This window comes from Phascolarctos cinereus, unplaced genomic scaffold (assembly GCF_003287225.1).
Source record: "Phascolarctos cinereus isolate Bilbo 61053 unplaced genomic scaffold, phaCin_HiC Scaffold_2;HRSCAF=192, whole genome shotgun sequence".
NCBI lineage: Eukaryota > Metazoa > Chordata > Mammalia > Diprotodontia > Phascolarctidae > Phascolarctos > Phascolarctos cinereus.
In genome coordinates, this window is record NW_027555625.1 from 20,613,236 (window position 1) to 20,635,829 (window position 22,594).

The following is a 22,594-nucleotide window of genomic DNA, read 5'->3' on the forward strand; positions in this document are numbered from 1 at the left end:
TGCGGTGTATGCATACCTTTTTATCCCTAACACCCAGGACAGTGTCTCTTACACGCATGTTTGTTAAAGCTAAAAAGTTACATGGTAATTCACACGGATGCTGAACTGACTTTGACAGTCTTTCTGTGATGATAATGTAATTCACAAGTCAGTATACACACTCAACAGTTTATCTGTGCTGACCTGTAAAGTGAAGAGATACCAGGACAGGTCATCAAGAACTGACCAGAAGCCACTCTTGAAATCCAATCTCCCTCCTCCCACTTTGCAGATGAGGAAACTGATGCCCAACAAATAACTTGTCCAATGTCACACAGCTAGTTTAGTCCTTCTTCAGACAGTAACTAGCCTATGTGACTCTACACAAGTCACTTCAAGTCTCTGGGCCTCAATTTCTTCATCTGTATAATGGGGACAATAAAAATGTTTACTTCCAAAGGGTTATCTTGTGTTTCTTTTTGAATCTCCGACATCTAGAGCAGTACCTGGAACCCCAAAGGCATCTAAAAGATGCTTGCCAAGTCAATGACTTCTACTTAGTAGGGGACCAGTACCTTTAAACTCACTCCAAATAGTTGCTGAGAACACTGTTTCAAGAGCAGATGGAGTTGTGAACAAGTCTGGCTCTCCAGGCAGCTTTTCCCTATGCCTCCAAACTGCATTCAGCCATTCTCACGGCCATCTACTGGCAGCTTCAGGGTTACACAAACATGTCCCATGATCCTCCCTGGCCCCTTCACCCATCTTCCGCCAAATCGCTTGGAGCTGCTGCCAGAAACCTGTTTTCAATTAAAATCATCTTCCAGTAAAAACCACACGTTCCGAGCGAGTTTGGATTGTTCCAGAGTCATCTGAAGGAACTCTGGGAACTTTCAATGAAGAAGCGGCTAGCCTGAGTGGCCCAGAACTCCCCTGAACAGGGCAGCCAAGGAAGCCAGTCTCCCAGAACTTCCCCACCAAGGGAGGCTAAGTATTATCCTGACAAGACACCTCCACTGGACGGCTCAGAAATCGACAGCTGATCGGTCCCCTGAATGAGGTTCTAGTGCTGGAGTCAGGAAGGCCTGAGTTCAAATCTGACCTCACACACAAATCTGACCTGGGCAAGTCACTTCAGCTTTCTCAATGCCTTGATTTCCTCATCTGTAAAATGAAGGAGTGGGCTAGAGGACATCCCTCAATTTCCTTCTAGGTCTAAATCTTGGACCTTGATGCTTAGGTTTGAAAACCAGCACTGCCTCAACATGGTGGACAAGTCACTGTCCGCCTCAGAGTCTCAGCCTCCTCCTCTATAAAGTGGGAATAACTTAGCTCCATTTGAGAGAGTCCAAAGCCCTGGTCATTAGAGAGCTACAGGGTCCTGTGTTTGGGCGTTGGTGGGAGTCTTCTTCCCTGGGCTGCTGGGAGGAAAGGGTTCTGGGCAATGAGAAGTGCTACATATGAGCTTTCATTACCACTAAGGCCTTAGGCGAATGGATGAGATATGCAACTGCCCGATTTCAATTCTGACTCCAGCTCCCAGCCTTGAGAAAGGCCAAGGAGGAGAGAACTGGAGTCCCAGCAGTCAGCCCCAGTGCACACAATTAGGTGGTAAACTCTTAAGAGGAAATCCTCGCGGTGCCTGAGATGATCTTATTTTACAGATGAGGAGACTGGAGTCTAGAGAGGCCCAAATGACTCAGCCAAGGTCACACAACCCAGCAAGGCAGCTGGCAGGCTTCCAGTCTTGGAAGTCTCTGTCCACTAGGCCAGGCCCGAACAGCAGTAAATCAGCACCTGTCTTTAAAAGAGGAAAGCGGATTGGAGGCTTGGTTCTTCCTAATCTGCCTGGCCCACAGAGTTAGCTATTAGTCAGCGATTGCTTCAGAAAGTCAAGGTTCAAATGTATTAAGAAAAAGAAGAAAAGGAGGAGATGAGGGAGAGAGAGAGAGAGAGAGAGAGAGAGAGAGAGAGAGAGAGAAGAGAGAGAGAGAAGGGAGGGAGAGAGGAAGAGAGAAATAAAGACAAAAGAAAGAAAATAAGGGAAGGAGGAAAGGAAAAAAGGAAAGAAGAAAGAAAGAGAGAGAGAAAGAAAGAAAGAAAGAAAGAAAGAAAGAAAGAAAGAAAGAAAGAAAGAAAGAAAGAAAGAAAGAAAAGAAAAGAAGAGAGGGAAAGAGGGAAGAAAGGGAGAGAGGAGGAGAGATATAGACAGAAAGAAAGAGACCAAGGAAGGAAAGAAGAAAGAAAAAAGGGAGGGAGGAGGAAGGAAGGAAGAAAGGAAAGGAAAGAAAAGAAGGAGGAAGATGGCTCCCTGGCCTCCTGTACAACTTGGGGGCTTGAACTCTTGGACCAAAAATGCCTGATTCCTCACCCCATGCTGAAACCCCAATCAGGCCATTCCATGAAATCCAAGCCACACTCTCCCTGCCACATGCTCTCACACTGACTCAACCCCCAGCTCCCCCAGGAAAGGCCAAAGCCGCCCCCTCCCCGAGGGGCTGCCCAGCCAGCGCAGGCCTGTGGGTGGCGGCCCTGCCGAGCCCCGTGGAGCCCAGGGTCTCATCTTTGCCAAGCCAGGCCTGTCTCTGGGCATCTGGTACTCGAGGTTAGGCACCAAGGCCAACAAATAAGCCCGAAATAAAACCCTCCGGAGGCCTGGCCGGGGATCCGGTATCAGAACCAGTTGGAGGTAACAGGATGTGGCTGCCTGGTCAGCGGAAACGTCCCCTCCTCCCCCACAGTTCTTTTGGGTGGCAGGATAAAGTCAGAAAGAACTGGGTTCAAATCCACAACCGACACCTAGCAGTGGGACCCCTTCAAGTCCCATAACAGCTCTGAGATTCAGTTTCCCCATCTGTAAAATGGGGACAAGAACTGAACCCACCTCAAAAGGCTCAAACAAAATAATGCATGTAGAATGCCAGGCAAATGGAGTTCTTAGTGTTTTCATTAAAAATTATCCACAAAATAGCCAGGTGGCAGCCGACGGAATGGTGCCGGGCCTCTGCCACTTCAGAGCTGTATGACCCTGGGCAAGTCACTCCACCATCTAGCTCAGGTTCCTTAAAGCCTTCCATGTATGCTAGCCAAGATAATGATGATGTTTGGGCCACCAGCGCCGGTCTAGGATGGTGGGAAGGTGCTTTTCTGGGAGACTGGAGGGTTGCCTGAGAGGGTCATCCCCTGTGCCAGAGGGCGCCTGCACCGGAATCTTGCATTCTATCCTCCACACCATGCAGTCAGTCTGGGCCTCAGTTTCTCCAAACAGCAAAGTGGGGCCTCTAGAGTCCCTTTCAGCTCCTGACCTAGGCTCCTGTCAGCCGTGGAAGCTCAGCTGGTCATTGAGACCTTCGGACACTCACACCCCTCCCACAGACACAAGCATGACCATCAAGAGTGAATAAATAACATCTTCTCCCTTTTCTATGGGTAACGCTATGCAAAGGAAGCATCAACCTCCCAGCAGCCCTATAAAACAGGCCCATCTCAGAGATGGGAAAGTGAGGAGAGAGGGAAACAGACATGCCCAAGGCTGTGGCAACTGCCAGAGGAGCCGGAGACTCCGAGTCTGCTCTGCTGATGCTACGTCACTGTCACCGTGACGACAACGATAATCGAGTTGGCAATACCACTGTGCTGTGGCAACCCCGCACCTCTGAGCACCAGACCCCACCAGGACAGCTCGTCTGGTCGGTCGGTCATCACTGATAGAGGAGGTTAGTCACTGGGAAGTCCCAAGCCCAGAGAAATTACAAGTCTAGACCAAAATAACAACAGCAGCAGTAGCCGGTGCTTACAGGGCACATCAGGCTCGGCAAAAAAAACACTTTACAAACACTGACCCTGGGGCAGCTAAGTGGCGCCGGCTCTGGATTCAGGAGGACCTGAGTTCAAATCCAGCCTCAGACACATAACACTTACTAGCTGTGTGACCCTGGGCAAGTCTCTTAACCCCATTGCCTAACCAAAAACAAAACAAAACAAACACTGACCCCGTGATGGGGAGGGGCAGGGGATGTTATTACCCCCATTTTACAGATGAGGAAACTGAGACTCAGAAGTTCAATGACTTATCCAGGGTCACAGGGCCTGTAAGTGTCCACAAGGCCTTGGATTCCAGGGCCACAGCTAGAGGCCCATCTGCCAGTCTCTGCTAGGGCATAGTCAGCCCATCCATAAAGGGGAGGCTGGACCCTCCTGAGCTCTAAGAAGCTGCTTCCTAACTCTTCTTCAAGGAGGGTCCCATAAAAGCTGTGCTCTTCAGCCTAACACACACAAGCCAGGCGTCAGCCACACAGAACTTCACTCCCTATAACACGGCTGACAAGGGGAAGCCTTTCTGAATGCCCTCAGCTGCCTTGTCTCACCCCTCTCGGGTCTGGCTTCTCCCATCCACAAAGCAGCTAGCCCCCCTGCCACAACTCTCATGAAGGCCCTGAGACCTCCCATGGTCAGCTCTGCCATTCACAGAAGGAGGCACCAGGAGCAGAGGTCAGCCAGGGGGTCAGAGCCAGGGAGAAGGGTTTCCCAGCAGGTAGAGAAGCTTCCCGTGTGTTGCAAGCAACTCTCCATCTCCCCTGAGCCAAGCCAGGCAGGGTGCAGTACCCTCTTCACCAGCCCTTCCACTCAATTCCCTGAGCTGACAGGCCAAAGGATCCCAAAGGCTCTTTTGTCCCATCTCCCACTTCCTCCTCTTCCATTCCAACAAATGAGCTTATGTGGGAAGAGGAGGAAAGATAAAATGTAGAGGGATGGCTAGGGAAAGCCCCAGCTGCCGAGGGCAGGGCAACTTCAGGCCAGGGAAAGAGCCTCCTTTCATAGGAGCTAGAAGGAACCTTACTTAAGAGGTCAATAACTCTAACCTCCTTATTTTACAGATAGGGAAACTGAGGACCAGAGAGGTTAAGTGATTTGCCCAGGGGCACATATAACTAGTAAATGCCTGAGACAGGATCTGAATACCTAGACTGAGATTATGAACATTGAGATTATGAACAAAGAAGAAATTCAAGCTATCCCCACAACCATATGAAAGAATGCTCTGGCTCCTCAATAAGGGAAAGGCATTTCATATCAGGCTCGGATTTGGCAAAGATGACATCAGAAGACATTGAAGAGTGGCAGGGAGAGGGGCGATGACAGACAAACCAGCTGGTCCTGACTGGACAGTCGTCCACACCTGTAGACTCAGCCACACAAGGGGGCAGGCACGTGCCCCAAGGCAAAAAATACTGAGAGCAGTCCTCCTTGTGGTAGCAAAGGGAATGCCCATCGAATGGGAACGTGGCAGAGCCAAATTGAAGCACACGAATGCAACACCATTATTGCAGAATAATGCCAAAATGGGGAGATTCCACGAACCTGCAAGGCCTCACGTGGGCTGAGGCCAAGTGAAGTTAGCCAAACCAAGAGAACAATGCATGGGATGGTCACGATAAGGTCCAGCCAAATGGGCTACTTCATTTCCCATCTCCACACCTTTGCATGAGCCGTGCCCAATGCCTAGAATGCCCTTTCCTCACCTCTCAGCCTCTTACAATCCTAGTATCCTTTTGAATTCTGCTTGAGCACCACATTCTCTATGAAGTCTTTTCTGATCCTAACTGCTAGGCTCAATGTTACTTAGTTGTTTTTTTCTTGCAAATACTTTGTATATCAGTGCATAAATAATATACAAAGTCTCTCTGAAAAGAGATATACATTTCTTGAGGGCAGGGCCTGTTTTCCTCTTTGCATTCTGTGCTTGGTATACACGGTAAGTGTTTAATAAATGCTCGTTGACTGAATGAACCTATGGTACTTAATAAAACAAAGCTGAAGCAAACTAAAGTGAAACTCAGTTATTTTCCCCAGCCTTGGCACGAAGCTTTGCACCTAGCAGAAAAGAGGAGTGAATGTACCTCCCTCCCTTTGTCCAAGCTGGGGGCTATGGGTGTGGAATACTACATATATCAGTCAGATGTGGAGGCTGGGGTGGTTGGTTTTGCTGAGCTGCCTTTTCCTCCTTTCTTGGCTTAGGTGGGGCTGGGGAGTATATATGTAAATGAAGGTATGATGAAAGCAAAAGCCATCCAGCCCCACCCCCCACTGAGCTCCCAGCAGGAAGGGTTGGGCCAGGATTTTCTAAGGTTCCCCCCAGGACTGAGTGACCTAGTGCCCCCCCCCCCGTTCCCCGAACAGGGCTGAGCCCTCAGGCCAAGTCAGACCCACATAGTGACTGCCCTCTGCCCCATCCTATGGCCCAACTTCAACCAGATGTTGCACAAACCTGCTCGCCTGGTTGGGCAAGAGACCCCACCCTGCTAAGACTTTCCCCCGTGGATGTCCACACTTTTGCTTGTCTTTATTCAGAAAATGCTTCGGGGCAGGAAAAAAAGAAAAACAAAACCACTACATCTAAGGCAGGGGATGAGTGCTGGCCCTGCTCCCCTTTTAGAACAACTGATGGGGGTGGGGAAGGCGAGGAGAGCCATGGAGGGATGGGTGAGTGAGGAAGAGAGAGAAGGATAGGAGGAGGGAGAGAAGGAGGGGAGGAGAGAGTGAGGGACAGAAGGAGGGAGAGAGAGGGGAAGAAAGGAGGGGGGAGGGAGGGAAAGAGGGAGAGGGAAAAAGAGAGGGGAAGGAGCAAGGGGAGGAAAGGAAGAGGGGGGAAGGAAAGGAGCTTCTGTGTTTGTGTTTTTAAGGCAATTCATAGCAGCCCACATGCCTGCCCTCCCCCAGTGACTAATCTTGGCAAACAGGGAGGGAGGTCGTGATTGGCATGCCCATGGGCAGGATGTCCATGAAGTAGAAAGTGCCTCCTCAGTCTGGGAGGGAACTTAGAAATAATCTAACTCTTTCATCATATGGGGGGGGGGGACTGAACCCAGAGAGAGCAAGGCATTTGCCCATGGGCATCCTGACTCCAAATCGGGGGCTCTTTCTGCTGCCCCCATTCCCTTGGCTGTTCCTCCCTCTACACTGCAGCTAGAATGTAACATTCCCCACCCCCTCATCTCCCACTGCCCATTATCATCTCCAGGCCTTTGGGCCTACCCTCCCCCAAGCCTGGAATCTGCCATCTGGGTAAGTCCACCCAGCAAAATCTCTCCTTGCCCTCTCTTGGCGCCTACATCATCTCCCATGGGTTCATCTATCATCTCTACACAGATAATTCCCGGACCAAGACATCCAAACGCCTAGTGGACATTTCCTCCTGCATGTCCCGTTGTCGGCTCAAGACCTCAGCCAGCCCAGAACAGAACTCAGCATTTCCCCACCCCAACACTGCCCCTCTTCCAAACTTCCCTCTTTTTGTTAGATACATCATCAACTTTCCCCACAGTCAGTTTCAAAATCTCATCATTAAGCAGGACTCCTCATTCTCCCTCACGAGACAGACCCAGTCAGTGGTCAGATCCTTTGACCTCCATGGTGTCTCTTGTGTCTGACTCCATCTTGCTCCTTTCATGGTGGACGCCTGGGCCCAGACTATTGCAATGGCCTCCTCATTTGTCTCCCCCATATACAAAAATATTTGTAGCAGCTCTTTTTGTGGTGGCAAAGAACTGAAAATTGAGAGGATACCCATCCTTTGGGGAATGGCTCAACAAGCTGTGCTTTCTGATTTTGATGGAATATTATTGTGCCATATGAAACGAGGAGCAGGATACTCTGAGAAAAACCTGGGAAGAATTCTACAAACTGATACAAAGTGAAGTGAGCAGAACCAGAACATTGTATACAGTAACAGGAATACGGTAACATGATCAACTGTGAAAGACTTAGCTATTCTCAGCAATACAATGATACAAAACAATTCTGAACATACTATCCACCTCCAGAGAAAGAACTGAGGTCGTCTGAGTGCAGATCAAAACACATCTTTTTTGCGGGGCAGCTAGGTGGCAAATGGATAGAGTACCAGCCCTGAAGTCATGGAGGACCTGAGTTCAAATCCAGCCTCAGACCAAACACTGACTAGCTGTGACCCTGGGCAAGTCACTTAACTCCAATTGCCTAAAAAATAAAAATTTAAAAATTTTTTTAAAAATCTTTTTTTTACTTTATGTTTCTTGGGTTTTTTGTTAGTTTTCCTATATACCATGGCCAACATGGAAATGTTTTGCATGACTACACATGTATAATCTATAGCAAATGGCTTGTCTTCTCAAGGAGAGGGGAGGAGGAGAGAAGGAGAGAGAATTTGGAACTGAACATTTTTTAAAATGAATGTTAAAAATTGTTTTTATACATAATTGAGAAAAAATAAAATAAAAATATGAAGGCATTTGTCTCCCTGAATCAGATCTCTCTCCACTCCAGTTTATCCACCACACAACTCCCAAAGTGATTCTCCTTAAGCAAACATCCGACCCCACTCTCCCCCCAACTCAGTTAACTTCAGTATTTCTTTCCCTATTGCCTCTAAGAGAAAATATAAATTTTTCCACCTGGCTTTCGAAGTCCTTTACAATCTGTCTTACCAGCCTCATTATATGTCACTCCCCTGCCTGTATTCTAAGTCCTGACCAAACTGGCCTTTTCTCTATTCCATCCACACAGCACTCACGTCTCCCACACCCATCCATTTGCACTGGCTATCCCCTGCACTAGGAAGGCCCTCCCTTCCTCACCTGTCTCACAGAATCCCTCACTTCCTTCAAGACAAAGCCTAAGCACCATCCTCTGCATAAAGTCTTTCCTAATCTGCTCTCCCCCCAACTAATGGTGCCCACCATCCCTCCCTTAAATTTATTTCATATTTATTCTGCTTATACTTACATGTGAATTTACTGTTTTCCCCATTAGAAAGTAAGCATTATTTCAATCATTACCTTTGCATCTCTAGCCCTAAGCACAGTACTTGACACATAGGTACTCGTGATTAACTGAAAGTGTCACCACTTCCATGAAGTGTTCCCCGATTTCCTCCACCCAAATCTCCTTTTGAGAATCTTTTTCATAGCTTATGCATATAACATATCATAACTATTTATGCATTTGTCTTATTCCCTCCAAGTGATTGTAAGCTCTTCAAGGGCATGGCTGTCTTATTCCAACTCTGAATCCACAATAGCTGGTATTATCTCTCTTGTACATCCATAAGAGACTCTAACTGCCTCCTGCTTGATTGAGACCCTCATCATACCTAAGTGTGGGCAGTACAGAGTGGGCAGCTGGATAGCTGGAGGGAGAGAGAGAGAAGGGCTTAGAGGGAGTATGGCATAGGGGAAATTGGCTGGCCTGGGTTCAAATCTTCGCTCTGACTTCGTACCCTTGTAACTCCCATCTAATGTCTGGGCCTCTGTTTGCTCATCTGTAAAATGAGGGGTTTGTATTAAATCGCCTCCAAGGTCCATTCCAGCTATGACTTAGATGGCTCCTTGACAAACATCCACAAAAGGTCCAGAGACATCTCCCAGGTGACTCAAACTATTAACAAATATTTAATGAGCACCTACTATGTGTAAGGCAAAAATGAAGGCAGTCAAAGGTGAGAATATTTACCCCAGTGACTCAAGATCACTGTTGTTCACATCCCATCTTAAAAGGGCGAGGCCGCCATTCTGGGGGACAGCTCTTCACTTCAGAGGCTAATCACCCATGTGTCTGCTGAGATGCCTGATAAGCTTTCTGCAGAGGAGATGTCATCAAAGGCCCCAAAAGGTCCAGTTCAGAAGCATTACCCCCCAGTTTTCACCAGAGGGGAAAGGCAGCAGGGCAAAGACCCAAGCCCGGAAGCTGACACCATTGGTTCTAATTATGGCTCTCCATGAATAAGCTTTTTATCAGGAAAGAAAGGAAAAAACAAGTGTGGAGAGATAACGACCATATTTGTTTGGCCAACCCAACAGCTGGGTTTATGAAAGCAATTCACAATTCTGGAACCATTTGATCTCAGGAGCACTTACTAAGCACCTACTAGGGTGCTGCCAACAGTGAGACATCTAGTCGCTGCCCCCACAGCTTCTATAATAAACTAGCCTGTTAGGTCACAGGTTCACTTACAGCTGGAATGAACCTTACAGATCATCAGTTCTAATTCTCCTCTTTACAGATGGGGAAACTGAGTTTGTAGTTCACTCTATTAGACATCTAGGTGGCCCAGTGGATATAGCACTAGGCCTGGAGTCAGGAAGACCTGAGTTCAAATGTGACCTAGCTGTATGCTCTGAGCAAGTCGCTTAACCGCTTTCTGCCTCAGTTTCCTCATCTGTAAAATGGGAATGATAACGATGCTAGCACCTACCTCCCAGCATTGTTGTGAGGATCAAATCAGATAATAATTGTAAAGTGGTTAGCCCAGGGCCTGGCACATAGTAGGCTCTCTATAAATGTTTATTCCCCCCTTCCCATCCCCATCTTACAAAAATTTGTTTTAAAATACAAAACTAAAAACAAAACTGAATGTTGTGTAAGTATAATAGGGTCCAAGATGAACCCCAAGAAGAGCAGAGAAAACTACTGCAACTCCTGGTAGAGGGAGTTTTCTCACTACTTCATATGTTGTTTACACATGGAAAAGTATGTAATTTAATAGGTCGGCAAGTTCCCTGAGTGCAGAGACTATTTCTGTTTCTTAAGTATCCCCAGGCTGTACACAGTAGGTACTTAATAAATCCTCACTGAGGAGTTAAGGCAAATTCCCCCCCCCCCGGCTTGTACACAAGCCACATCCACCATTACCCCATCTCAGGCCTCATTCGGGGGGGGCTGTCCCCCGGACAAGGAGAAGGAGCTGATTTTCTGCCACCTCTCTGCTGGGCAGACCCAGAGCCAGGATGGAGACACTTGGCCAGAGGAGAACGTGGCCCAGTGGAGAGTGCCCTGGGCATGGGAGTAGGGACAGACTGGCGATGGCACTTACCATTAATCAGCAAGCATTTATTAATCGCCTTCTGTGTGCCAGCCATTGACTAGCAGTGTGCCCCAGGGTCAGCCACTCTTCCTCTATCCTCCTCAGTTTCCTCATCTATAAAATGGAGACAACACTGCTTGTAGTAACCACTTCCCAGGGTTGTTGTGAGGTGCCAAACTTTAGAAGATTATATGATTCTAACATCATTAATCATTTGTTATATTATTTTTTATACTTATAGGAGAGAAGGACCTATAAGGCCTCCCTGAGGATGATGCACACCATAGGAAGGAGTAGGGAAATGAGCTCCCCCTCAGTGGGGGTATCCAAGCAGAGACAGTCAGAGGGTCTCCATGGGATTCTTATTTTGGGTGGTTGGATCACATGACCTATAAGGTTCTTTCCAACCCTGAGGGCCTAGGATTTGGAGGTGCTAAGTCAAAGAGTCAGAACCCTGCTTCCCCCACTGGAGGTCCTGAGAGGGAGGCAGACTCCAGCCACAGGAAGCCTCCTCATTAAAACCTGGGGACATCAGCCAGGCCCAGCTGCTCCCACATTCCTCCTCCAGAAGGCAGGCAGCCGGGCTAATCCCCTGAGCAGGAGAGGGGGAAGGGGGAAAGAGACAGGCCCAGAGAACTCACCTAACACCCACACAGGGCCCCTCTGGGCTGCACGTGGACTATGGGCTGGCCCTGGGGGGGCCCGGAGAAAGCAGCAGATGGGATCCCACAGAGAAGCCCTGCTTTCTGGGGTAGGACAGGAAAACAACCCTCTGTGTAGAAAGCCAGGGGTAAGAACCCACAAACCTGGAAAAGAGGGACCAGAGTCATCAGCACTGGGTCAGCAAGACTATTACTGATGGTTGGAAATCTCACCCTTCTGGGCCTCAGCTGCTTCTTTGGGCTCGGACCCAGCAAATATAAGGACAGATAGGTAGAAGACACACACACATATGTGTATTTACAGATCGACATGTCTATGTGGCTATGTAGACTGGCTGCTGTTGGCCATCGTAATGGAAGGGACCAAAATGGCATCACTACGTCCAGGTCAGGGTACTGTGTGTCCCACTGTCTGATCAGACCAACACCGCTCTACCACCGGTCAGCCACAAACAGTCTGTCTGAACATCCAAGTGGCAATGGCTCGAAATTGGCACATCTCATGTTTCGTTTGAGCTACTGCAACTACATGTGTGCATGTATGCAGATACATATGTGTATACCTACATACACCCCAAGGAAGTCAGAGAAAAATAAGCCATTCAATCAATCGACAAGCATTTATTAGTCACCTACTATGTGCCAGGCACATGTTAGGTGGCTCAGATACAAAGACAAAACAATGAATCAGTTCCTGCTCTCAAGGAGCTTACACTCTGATGGGGGTGGCAGCACGTACAAATGTATTTATTTGGTGGAGGCCGTTTATCAAAGAGTATAAGGCATGATGGGAAAGGCTGGTCTGGACCGATGCGGAATAAAGGGAGAGGTGTCCTCTGGAAAGTAAGGCACACAATTACCTCAATCAGGTAAAGAGCCCTAACAGGGAGTTATACCCCAAGGAATAACTATTATTAGGCCCAGAAAACAGAAGAAACTGTAGGCCTCCCTTTTCCCGGAAGAGAGGGGTGGAACCACGGGGACAGAACACTGCACTCTCAGGCCAAAGCAACTGGATTAGGCGTAACTGGGGAGAGTTCTGCCAGGATTCCGGCTACTTCACAAGCATAGGAAACTTCCAGATAAAAAAACTCCTTCTGTGGGTACAGGTAGCAGCTCCTCTGCAATCTGATAGTCCAAGCTCCCCAGCCACTATGTGCTTGCCCAGGGTCCCATGGATAGCATGGTTTTCCTAAGCCCAGCCTCCTAACCACTACTGCCTCTCAGAAAGGCAAAAAGCATCGACAAATCTCATTTTTCAAACATCGGGCTATTTGTTATCTGAGTCAAATCCATGATCCACCAAGAGCCTTAAGAATGTGGGATGGGGCCTGAGGAAGGTTATGAACACACGTGGTCTATTTACCTAACACCCTTCCTTCCCTACTCCAGTGGCACCCATTGTACTGACTTACCACCACAGCGCCACTAACTTTCCTGAACCATATGCTTCCCAGACAAACAGCCTAATCCCAGAAAATCCCTCCTGCTCATCCCAGAACCTGTTTCCTTTTGCACCAGCCAAGTCAGGGTTAAATTCTGCCCCTGCTCCCAGCTCCCCCACAGCCTCCCCATCCCTGGATTTGGAATCAAAACTAGCCATGTGACCTTAGCCAAGTTACTCCTACTCCTCATCAGTCAACTAAGGAGAGTTTAGAACAGATTCTCTAAATCGCATGATCTCAGGGATAGCCCAAGTGTCAAAAGAGCCAACTCTCCAAGACTTTGATCCTTCCAGTGCTATCCTGTCACAAACAGGACAGCCAGAATAAACAGGCCAATGAAACAAAGGAGTCAGTCTAGATAGCCCCAGAGGTCCCTTCCTACCCTAGGTCTCTGGTCCCTCTGGTCCTGTGACAGAAGGGAGGCAAGGGATTAAATAAGTTACAGAAGAGGCAGCCCCTCAATCACCACACCAGGAAGCCACACTCCTCGAGGCTTTAACCATGGAAAGGAATGTTGTCATACTGAGTTAAAAAAACCTGGGTGCTCATTCCAGCTGTTAGCAGTAACATGGCAAACTGACTCCATGAGCTCAAGGAGATGGGATCAGATGACCTCAACCACCCTCCCAGTTCTAATTCTATTCTAATCCTATGATATACACCATCTCTGGGCCTCAGTTTCTTCTCTTGTAAAATGAAGGGAACAGACTAGATAATCATACTAAGATCTCTTCTGTCTCTGAGATTCCATGACTTTCTATTTGGGAATAAAAAGGAAGAGAAAAAAGACTGGGGGTGGAGGGATGGGAGAGCAGAGAAACAGTATAATTTTGCTCCAAGATTGGAGATGTAGGGCCTTACTTTATTTTTGGTTTTTGTTTGTTTTTATTCATTTTTGGCCAGGCAACTGGGGTTAAGTGACTTGCCCAGGGTCACACAGCTAGTGAGTATCATGTGTCTGAGGCCAGATTTGAACTCAGGTCCTCCTGACTCCAGGGCCAGTGCTCTATCCACTGTGCCATCTAGCTGCCCCCCGTACTGTTTTTGCAAGGGCAGAAGAAACCTGGAAGGAAGAGAAGGAATACAATCCCAACTTTGAGTTTACAAGGCTGAAAGATTTGTGTTATTTACCGGTATTGACTCCAGAGGCAGCAGATGAGGTAAGAGTACGTAAATTCAAATCCCACACCTCTGACACGTAGCTCCACAGAGGGAATTACCTAAGTGACCCTGGCCAAGTCACTTTTCTCCTTCCCTAAGCTGTCCAATTGTGGGAAGATGGGGGGTTGGGGGACACAGGACTAAAATATTTCTGTGGTCCTTTATAGCTATCATCCTCATTAGCCTCAAAAACAGGGGTAGGAGTAGGAGAGGGCAGATACTACAATATTTTACAAATGAGGAAAAAGGTTCCTTAAAAGTGAAAATGGGGGCAGCTAGGTGGCACAGTGGATAGAGCACCAGCCCTGAAGTCAGGAGGACCTGAGTTCAAATCTGACCTCAGACCAAACACTAGACACTTAATAGCTGTGTGACCCTGACCAAGTCACTTAACCCCAACTGCCTAAAAAACAAAAACAAAAAGTGAAAATGACTTACTCAAGGTACCATTAGTAGAATCCAAGGCGGGATTCCAACCCAGGTCTTCCTGACCCCAACTACAGAATTCTGGCCCCTCTGCTACTGTGGGCAGCAGCACTCCTCATGATCCTAACTGTCCTACCACCAAAGTACCCTACATTACTGAATCCTGAGAAGGAAAAAGACATCCAGTCCTGCCATTCAGCAGGGGAGCCAACTTCATGGCATCTGAAACCAGAAAAGGCCTCAGAGGTCACTGAGTCCAACCTCCTCATTTTACAAACCTGGAAATTGAGGCCCAGACAAGGGAAGGCCTGGGTCACAGGCTGCAGAACCAAAAGGGCCCTTTAAAGGCTATCTAACCCAACCCTCTCGTTTTACATATAGGGAAACTGAGACCTAAGCAACAGAAAGGGCCCACGAGGAACAGGAAAAAGAGCAGGGATTCCTCGCCAGGCCTTCTAACTCCCAAACTTCAGTTTTCTCTGCCCAGAAGCCCATTAAGTCCAAGTGTCCAGAGAGGCAGGTGGGAGGCCTCTTCAGCCTATCCCTGTCACCCCTGGTGGGAGCCTGGGGTAGGAGGAAGGAAAAGGAGAGCACCATCCTGAAGATTCCTTTTGCCCTCTCTCCCTGCTGCCGTCGCTGCTGCCGCTGCTTCAGGGACCAGCACGGACTCTGTGTGGTGTGCCTAATCTGGTTGGAATTTCCTCCTCCACCCACCTGGCATTCTGGCCCCACTCTCCCTCACACACTCCTGACTTGGAACAGCAGAGTCCACCAGTCCAAACTGACACCCTGCGGCCCAGAGGAACCCTGGGCAATACTTCGAGATGCTCCCCAACCCCCGGCCCAACCCTGGCACAGGGGAGAGGGAGGGCATAATGAAGCCCCGCCTCAACCTGAGCTGGGGGCCTGGAGGAGCTTGTGGGGACCTAGACAATGAATTCAGCCACTGCTCTAACTGGGGCACTGCCTAGGCCAGCTGCCTAATAATAAGATTATATTTCTATAGAGTACTTTGTCTCCATTCACCTCATTTGATCCTCACAACCCTGAGGCAGACTGGCATTTGTCCCCACTTTACAGATAAGAAAGTTGGGGCTCAGAGACTTGTGACCATGGTCACCTAGACAGAAAGTGACTGAGGCCAGAACAGAATCCATGTCTTATAAGATCAGAGAGATTTGGTGCTGGGGGGACCTCACAAGCCATCCAGCCCAACCATCTCATTTTACAAATGAGGAAACTGAGGCTCAGAAAGGAAATGATTTACCTGTGGTCACAAAGCTATCAAGTACCAGAGGTCTCCCTGATTCCAAGCCCCAAACTTTACCCAGCAGACCACATCACCTCTCAATTCTGAAATCCAGTGGCAGACAATTAGGGAAGTGGGAGGTGTGGGAAAACACTCAGAGCTGAAGGGCTGCTGAGGCTGAAAGTAAAGGCTCTGGGTTTGAGCTGTGCTGTAGGGGGTGGGGAGGGGAGACCTCTCAGCTTGGAAGAACAGAGACCAGAATCTCCCTTCAGGCCCTCACCAGCTGGGTGACCTTGGGCAAGCCTCTACCCCTCTCTGAGTCTCAGTTTCCTGATCTGTAAAACTGGGATCAAAATAGCAACAATTTGCCTCCCAGGGTTTTTTTGAGGATAAAATGAGATAATATTTGTAAATCATCATCGTCTATGTCTAACAGGCTCACTTTAAAAGGTGAAGGACCTTGATAGAGAGAGGAAGGGTTTGGCCCTGTCTGGGTCACACACTGGGATAAGAGCAGGACCAGCATTAGAACCCAAGTCTTGTGACTCCTGGGGTCCACTGTTCCTCCCAAGGTGGCCTCCATTTCCAGGTCCTGAAAATCTCTGCAGAGAATCCTCTGAAAAGCACAGTTAACAACTGGATACAAATATACCAACACCTACAGGAAGGTATTAATGAGGCATCCAAATAAAGAAGAACGGGGTGAGAACCAGGAACGGAAGGAAGGCAGATCAAATGTCCCACATGGTAGGGCTTTCCCCAAAAAAGAGCCTGTGAATTCTACTTCTGTGTGTTTGTTTGAGGCCAAACTCACCCCGCAGACATGGAGACACTGTTACCTGCAGTGACTAGATAGAGGCACCAGGTTGCCAAAGCTAAGGAGGATGGGGCTCCAGGTCTGAGGCATACTCAGATAACCACCCTGGGCTCAGGTGTGTCCCCCAGCCTTCATCGAAGCACGTGGGAGCATGGCCTGCAAAGTGGCAAGCTTCGCTCTTGTGATGTACGGACCTCTTCCTAAGGGAGGGCTTCTTGGTATTCTACAGCTCTTGGGGAGATGGGCAAAGGGCCTGGCAGGCATGATCTCATTTGCAGTTTAAAAAAAAATGGGGGTTTTTTGCATAGCTCTTTACAATGGACTGTTCCTGTCAGCCTCCTCTGATATGCACATCACCCCTGGGGTAGAGACAGTACAGGAATTTCATCCCCATTTTAGAGATGAAATAATCACGGATGAAAGCAGTAATGCTATTATTCCCCCTTCCCCCCCTTTAAGGTTATAAGGCCAATTAACTGGCAGAGTTGAGACTGGAACCAAGGTCTTCTAAGTCTTAGATCTCAGTTCCCTCCCAACAGCCCCCAATTATAACGTCCTACACACTCAGGACACCTTGGCAACCTAAGACAGGGAAGGGCTCTTCTCTCTAATAGAGAGACTGGTGGGATACAAGGGGAAGGAGGGGAAATTGTATCCTCGGCAACTGAACGAGGCTGGGAGCGGCAGGGGAGAGCCCTGGACTAGGGGACAGGCTGGAGTCCTAGACTCAGCTGCAGCAAAGAACCCTTGTCTAGGGGACAGACCAGCATCTCTCGGCTCTTTCAATTACAGCTGTGACTCTGGGCAAGTCACTTAGTTTCCTCATCTGTAATCTGATGAGGTTGGCCTAAGGTCCCTTCTATCTGTAGCCCTATGATCCTTGTGGACAAAAACCCTTGCCCAAGGCCAGGCTGGGGCCACACTGCCTCTCCCCAGTGAATATGCTCTCTATTTCCCAGCCCCGACCAGCAAACATTGAGCAGACAGGACCAGTCCCCTAACCCTTGGGTGAGAAGTATCAGCCCTCAACTAATACATTTATGAATCATTACCTGCCATGTGTCAGACCCTGTCCCAAACCCTAGGATCAGCAGATCATAGATAGGGCTGCAAGGGAACCTTAGGGCCCCCTGCGCTAAAGCCCTCATTGGACCCAACTGAGCTGGTGGAAATAAGTGGGCATCATCGCTGCTGTCCTGGCCAGAATCGTTCTGCTGAGGATACCCGGGAGACTGCCCGATAGTGAGAAACCCTAGAAGCCCACTTCAATTCAACAGCCATTTATTAAGAACCTACTACGTGTCAGGTACCCAGGACAGAAAGAAATAATGAGACTTCCTGCCTCAAAGAGTATATAATCTACAACACAAATAAAGGGGCATGAGTTTAACAATGCCTTATCCTTACAGAGCCCTGCACACCCAATGAGGCAAGGACCTCTTTGTAGCTAAACTCTTAACCACCCCCAGCGCCCCATGGGCAGCATGGCAGAGAAGGAACAGGTGTCTGGCTGTGGAGCCCAAGAAGCCGCCACCACCTGTGTGACCTTGGACAAGTGACTTAAGCTCCCTGGTCCTCCATCTCCTCCCCTGTGAGATAAGAAGGTGGACTCCATGTCCTCTGGTGTCCCTTGTGGCTCCAGGGTCTAAATAGAAGAGGCCTCAAAAACCATCTTCTACTCCTTTCTTTCCTCATAGGAGGGGGGGTGGTTAAAGCACAGAGAAGTGACTTGCCCAAGGTCACACAGGTAGGCTAGGGCCCAGCTGGGTTAATGGCAGGTCCAGAACTCGATAGCTGTCTGATCCTGACTCCACATCCACCGCTGTCTCACACAGCAAAACCCCCCCAGAACTCCCAACAGGGAACCCTTCCCAGCCCCCACTTTCTCCACGTGAGTGTTTAAATGATCTGGAGGGAGAAAAAAACCTACAACTCTCCCGGGGCCCTTCTGCCCTCGGAGGGAGTTGAATCCGGCAGTTTCCTGTCCTCCACCTGGAATCTGGCCCCGACCCTATCAGCTTCACTATCCCGGGAATGCCTGCCTCGCGGTCTTCGGCACCGGAGGCTGGGAAGGGGCCCGAGCCTACCTAGGGAGGCCGGCAGCTGCCACGTCCTAGAAGAGGCTGCCCTCCTCGCTAGCTCAAAGCCAGGGCACCCTCAGCAAAATAACAAAAAATAAGCTGAGGCGACCGGCCCCCTTTCTCCCGGGCAGAGAGAGCCTGCCGGCCGGATGGACGGAAAAGGAAGGGGCAGCGGATGCAAGTTTCTGCCATGCAAGCTCCCTGCGCACAGGGGCACCCTTGTGGGTACCGGAATGACTCTTTGGGCAGGGGGGAGTTAGGGGGCGGGAAGTTGATGAGCGCAGAAACGCACGTTAAGGGCAGCGACCCATACTCGGGAGTAATAGTCTGCTCCCCCTCCCCCCAAAAGGCTGCACACACCCACTCTGGGAGAAATGTGCTAGCTCCGGACTAGGGGGCGGGCCGAGCCCTTCCAGGACAAGGAAGAGGGCTCCGATGGCGCGCGCCATCCCCGGCTCCGAGGGGCGGGGAGGAGGGCACAGCCAGCCCGGCGACTGCGGCGGCGGCGGCCCAGCACGCTCCTCCCCGCTCCCCGGGTGGAACGCCCCCCGAGATGAAAGGTCCCCAGGCTGGAACGTGGCCGGGATGGGGCGCTCCCCGGCACGGGACGCCCCCAGACTCGGAAGCCCCCGGCAGCAGTCACGCGCGCACGCCGGCTAGCAGCACCGGCAAGCCGGGCAGGCTCGCGGCGTGCTCGCACCGGGGGTTCCCGGGTGCCCAGGCGTGCTCGCGGAGCCTCACCTTCACGCAGTCCACGGGGTACATGACTGAGTGCTCCAGGATCCCGGCCATGGCCCCAGCTGTCATGTGCGTGGAGACAGAGGCGCTGGTGGGCAGGTTCTCGTAGTCCTCGGCGCCCGCTTCCTTGCCGCCGCCGGGGCCGCCGCCGCCTTCGCGGGCGTCCCCATCCATCCTCAGCCCCGCAGCTGGGCTCCCCGCGCCGCCGCCGCCGCGGCGCAGCGCCATCCGCCCGCCGCCGCCGGGGCCGAGGCGTGGGAGCAGGAGGGCCAGCGGAGCCGAGCGGGCGGAGAAAAAACTTCACTCCTCAAGTGGGTCCCACCTCCGGGTGCAGCGCCGCCTGACGTCATGGCGGGGAGGGGGAGCGCGGCCGGGAGGAGGGGCCGCCGCCAATCCCCAGCGAGGAGAGGCCGGCCCGCACCGCCCCATTGGCGTGCCGGCCGCGGGGGCCCGCCCCTCTTTGACGTCACAGCTCCTCTACACATTTCCAGGCAGCCGGGCAGCGGCTGGGGGAGGGGGTGCGGCGGCGAGCTCGGGGTGCTCTTAGGGTAGGGGAGGGGAGGCGAGGGTGGGGTGCCCTCCTCCCGCTCCTCCCTCGCTCCCTTGGGAAGGGCGCGCGTGCACGGCCCGGCGGGGGACTGGGGTGTCCACGAGAGGCGGCCTCCAGCTGGGAGAGCCCCAGCCCGGGCCGGGAGGATTTTCCAAAGCCAGCCTTGCTCCGCAGCCTCACGTTCCAGAGGCCCGCACTGGAGAAAAGTTGCAAGGACGGCCTGTTGCGTGAGCCACGGTGCTCGGGACTCGGAGAGGCGCCAACGCGGCCGTGCCCATCCGTGCCCGGCCCCGAGGGTGGGGGGCTCCGTGGCAGCCCCTATCCTAAGGGAGCCAGCCCGCAGCGCCTCCTGTCCGTCCTCCATTTGTCTCGAGGCGCGAGGCCTGCGCGCTTTCCACGCTTCCACTGATGGAAGCTTCCACTCCCCCTAACGTGATCCATACTGGGACAGATGCCCAATCCAGCCTTACCCAGGCCCCTGAATTGTGCCAACAGCTGACATTTCTATAGAGTTTGCAAAGCACTTTGGGCACATTATCTCATCCGAGCTTTACAATAACACTGTGAGGTAGGGGCCTAAGGGTATTATCTCCACTTTACAGCCCAGGAAAACTGAGGCTACCAGGACAGGGGAGAGCGCCCCTGGTGCTTACTGGGTCACTCAGCTAGCCAAGTAGCACTTAAAAAGTTCCTACCCTGTGCCAAGCACCCTTGGTATGTACTAAGGCAGGTGCCATTGTTATCCCCATCTTGCAGATGAGGAACTGAAGCTGAGAGGTTAGGTGGGCCTTTGTGTTATTCAGTCATGTCTGACTCTCCATGACCCCATTTGGAGTTTTCTTGGTAGAGATACAGGACTGGTTTGCCATTTCCTTCTCCAGCTCATTTTACACATGAGGAAACTGAGGCAAACAGGGTGAAGTGATTTGCCCAGGGTCACATAGCTAGTAAGCATCTGAGGTCTCATTTGAACTCAGGTCTTTCTGACTCCAAGTCTACTACTTGGGTGGTGTTTCACTCCATTCCATCCTCCCCTCAGCTGCCAAACGGATTTCCCTAGACCCCAAGCTCTCCCTTTTTTTCCCCCTCTTAAGGGTTAGACTCTCTTAAGGTTACTTTGTATCTAGTTTGTATCCACTTTTGTAGGCGCTCATTATGTGTATGTTGTCTCCCTCCTAGCATGTAAGTTCCTTCTCTCCCTTTGCTTCAGTGCCCAGCATCGTACTTTGTCCCCACATAGTCAATGCAATATGCACTTATTGATTGCACGTGGCATGTCATCCCCTCTTTAAAATAGGGGTCGGATTGCATGACCTCTGTGGGCCTTTCCAGTCTAGACCTTCTAACGTTCCATGTGCTAAGATCCTTTTTTAGTATGACATAGTGTGTCTACAGTGTCTGGGAAAAGGGGGGAATAGACTAGAGGACCCTTACAGTCCTTTCCAGTAGTCTTATCCACTGGCCTGCCACCCCACCCATGCCCTTCCCTTTCTGGGAGCTCCCAGATAAAGAAAAGGATACAATCAATGAATCACAGCTGGGAGGCTTCTTAGACATCATCCCTTTCAGGCAGCAGTCATGCACCAACCTCCTCTCACCCCACCCTTGTCAAAATGTACAAGACACCCCATTCCAGGTGGGTTTCTAGGGATGTGAGATTCTGTGGCCTGCTTATGGTTGACAGCATGAGTTCCAGACTGCCTTCTACTGTAGTTGCCCATCTTGTAGTCAGGAAGACCCAAGTTCAAATGTGGCCTCAGACACATACTAGCTGGGTGATCCTGGACAAGTCATTTAACCTCTGTTTGCCTTAGTTTCTTCAACTGTAAAATGGGAGTAATAACAGTACCTACTTCAAAGAGTTATTCTGAGAATCAAATGAGATATTTGTTTTTAAAAAAGGCACATAGCATAGTGCGTGCCACATAGTAGGTGTTACAAAAGTACTTTCCTTCTAGCTTACCAGCCAACAGCAGTGTCCAGAACATTGCAGTATTCTGAGCTGGAAATCTCTTTCTTGGGGGATGGCTCCTTTTGGCGGGGAGCAAGTGATTGTTGCCCTGTTTCCCACTCTCTCCAATAAGAGCCTAGTTGATGGGGCAAACTTTGGCTCTGCAGTTCAGTCATTCATTGAACAAATAAAAAATTATTAAGTGCCTGCTCTGCACATAGGCTCACAGAGCTGGAAGGGACCTGAGAAAACCTCCAGTCTGGAAGTCCTAACCCAGAGACTGTGAACGTCGATTATGAACCAAAAAATTATATCTTTTTTGACTCACCTTTGATAATCCTATGTATTTTATTTTATTCATGTACAATGATTGCTCTTGGGAGTTTGAAGCCTTCTCCAAATCACCCAAGGAGTCCCTTTGACTCAGAAACTTTGGCTTCCAAAGCCCCTCCAGGGCTTAGGAAGCCTGGAAGGCACATGCCAAGGATGCATTTCTTCAGTGTAGCCTGCAGCCTGATGTGATCTTGAGGCACAGAACCCACGGTGGCCCTCCTACTCCAAAGCCTTCCATGGCCCCCTATGGCTGAAAAGGTGAAGGCCAAATTCTTCTGCCTGCCATTCCATGCCCTCTGTCATCTCAGTGAGTGGTTTTGTCCCCCATTTCTCTTCACACATTCTGAGTTATGGCCAAGCTG

At 50.2% G+C, this 22,594-nt stretch overlaps 1 protein-coding gene across 2 annotated transcripts in view; it reads right to left on the reverse strand.

The window, feature by feature from the left end:
- The window catches only part of SLC25A37 (solute carrier family 25 member 37), a 49,720-nt gene extending 30,018 nt beyond the window's left edge, over positions 1 to 19,702 (reverse strand). Inside the window, exons 1-2 of one of the 2 annotated variants that reach the window (XM_021001211.2) lie at positions 19,402 to 19,479; positions 10,829 to 10,933 (exon numbers count right to left, since the gene is read on the reverse strand). In XM_021001211.2, coding sequence (XP_020856870.1) covers positions 10,829 to 10,831 — 3 coding nt within the window. In that variant the 5' untranslated portion in view covers positions 10,832 to 10,933; positions 19,402 to 19,479. Of the gene's footprint in view, positions 1 to 10,828; positions 10,934 to 19,401 lie in introns of both variants that reach the window. The other variant, XM_021001208.2, reaches the window with a different exon arrangement.
- Positions 19,703 to 22,594: the final 2,892 nt, after the last annotated feature.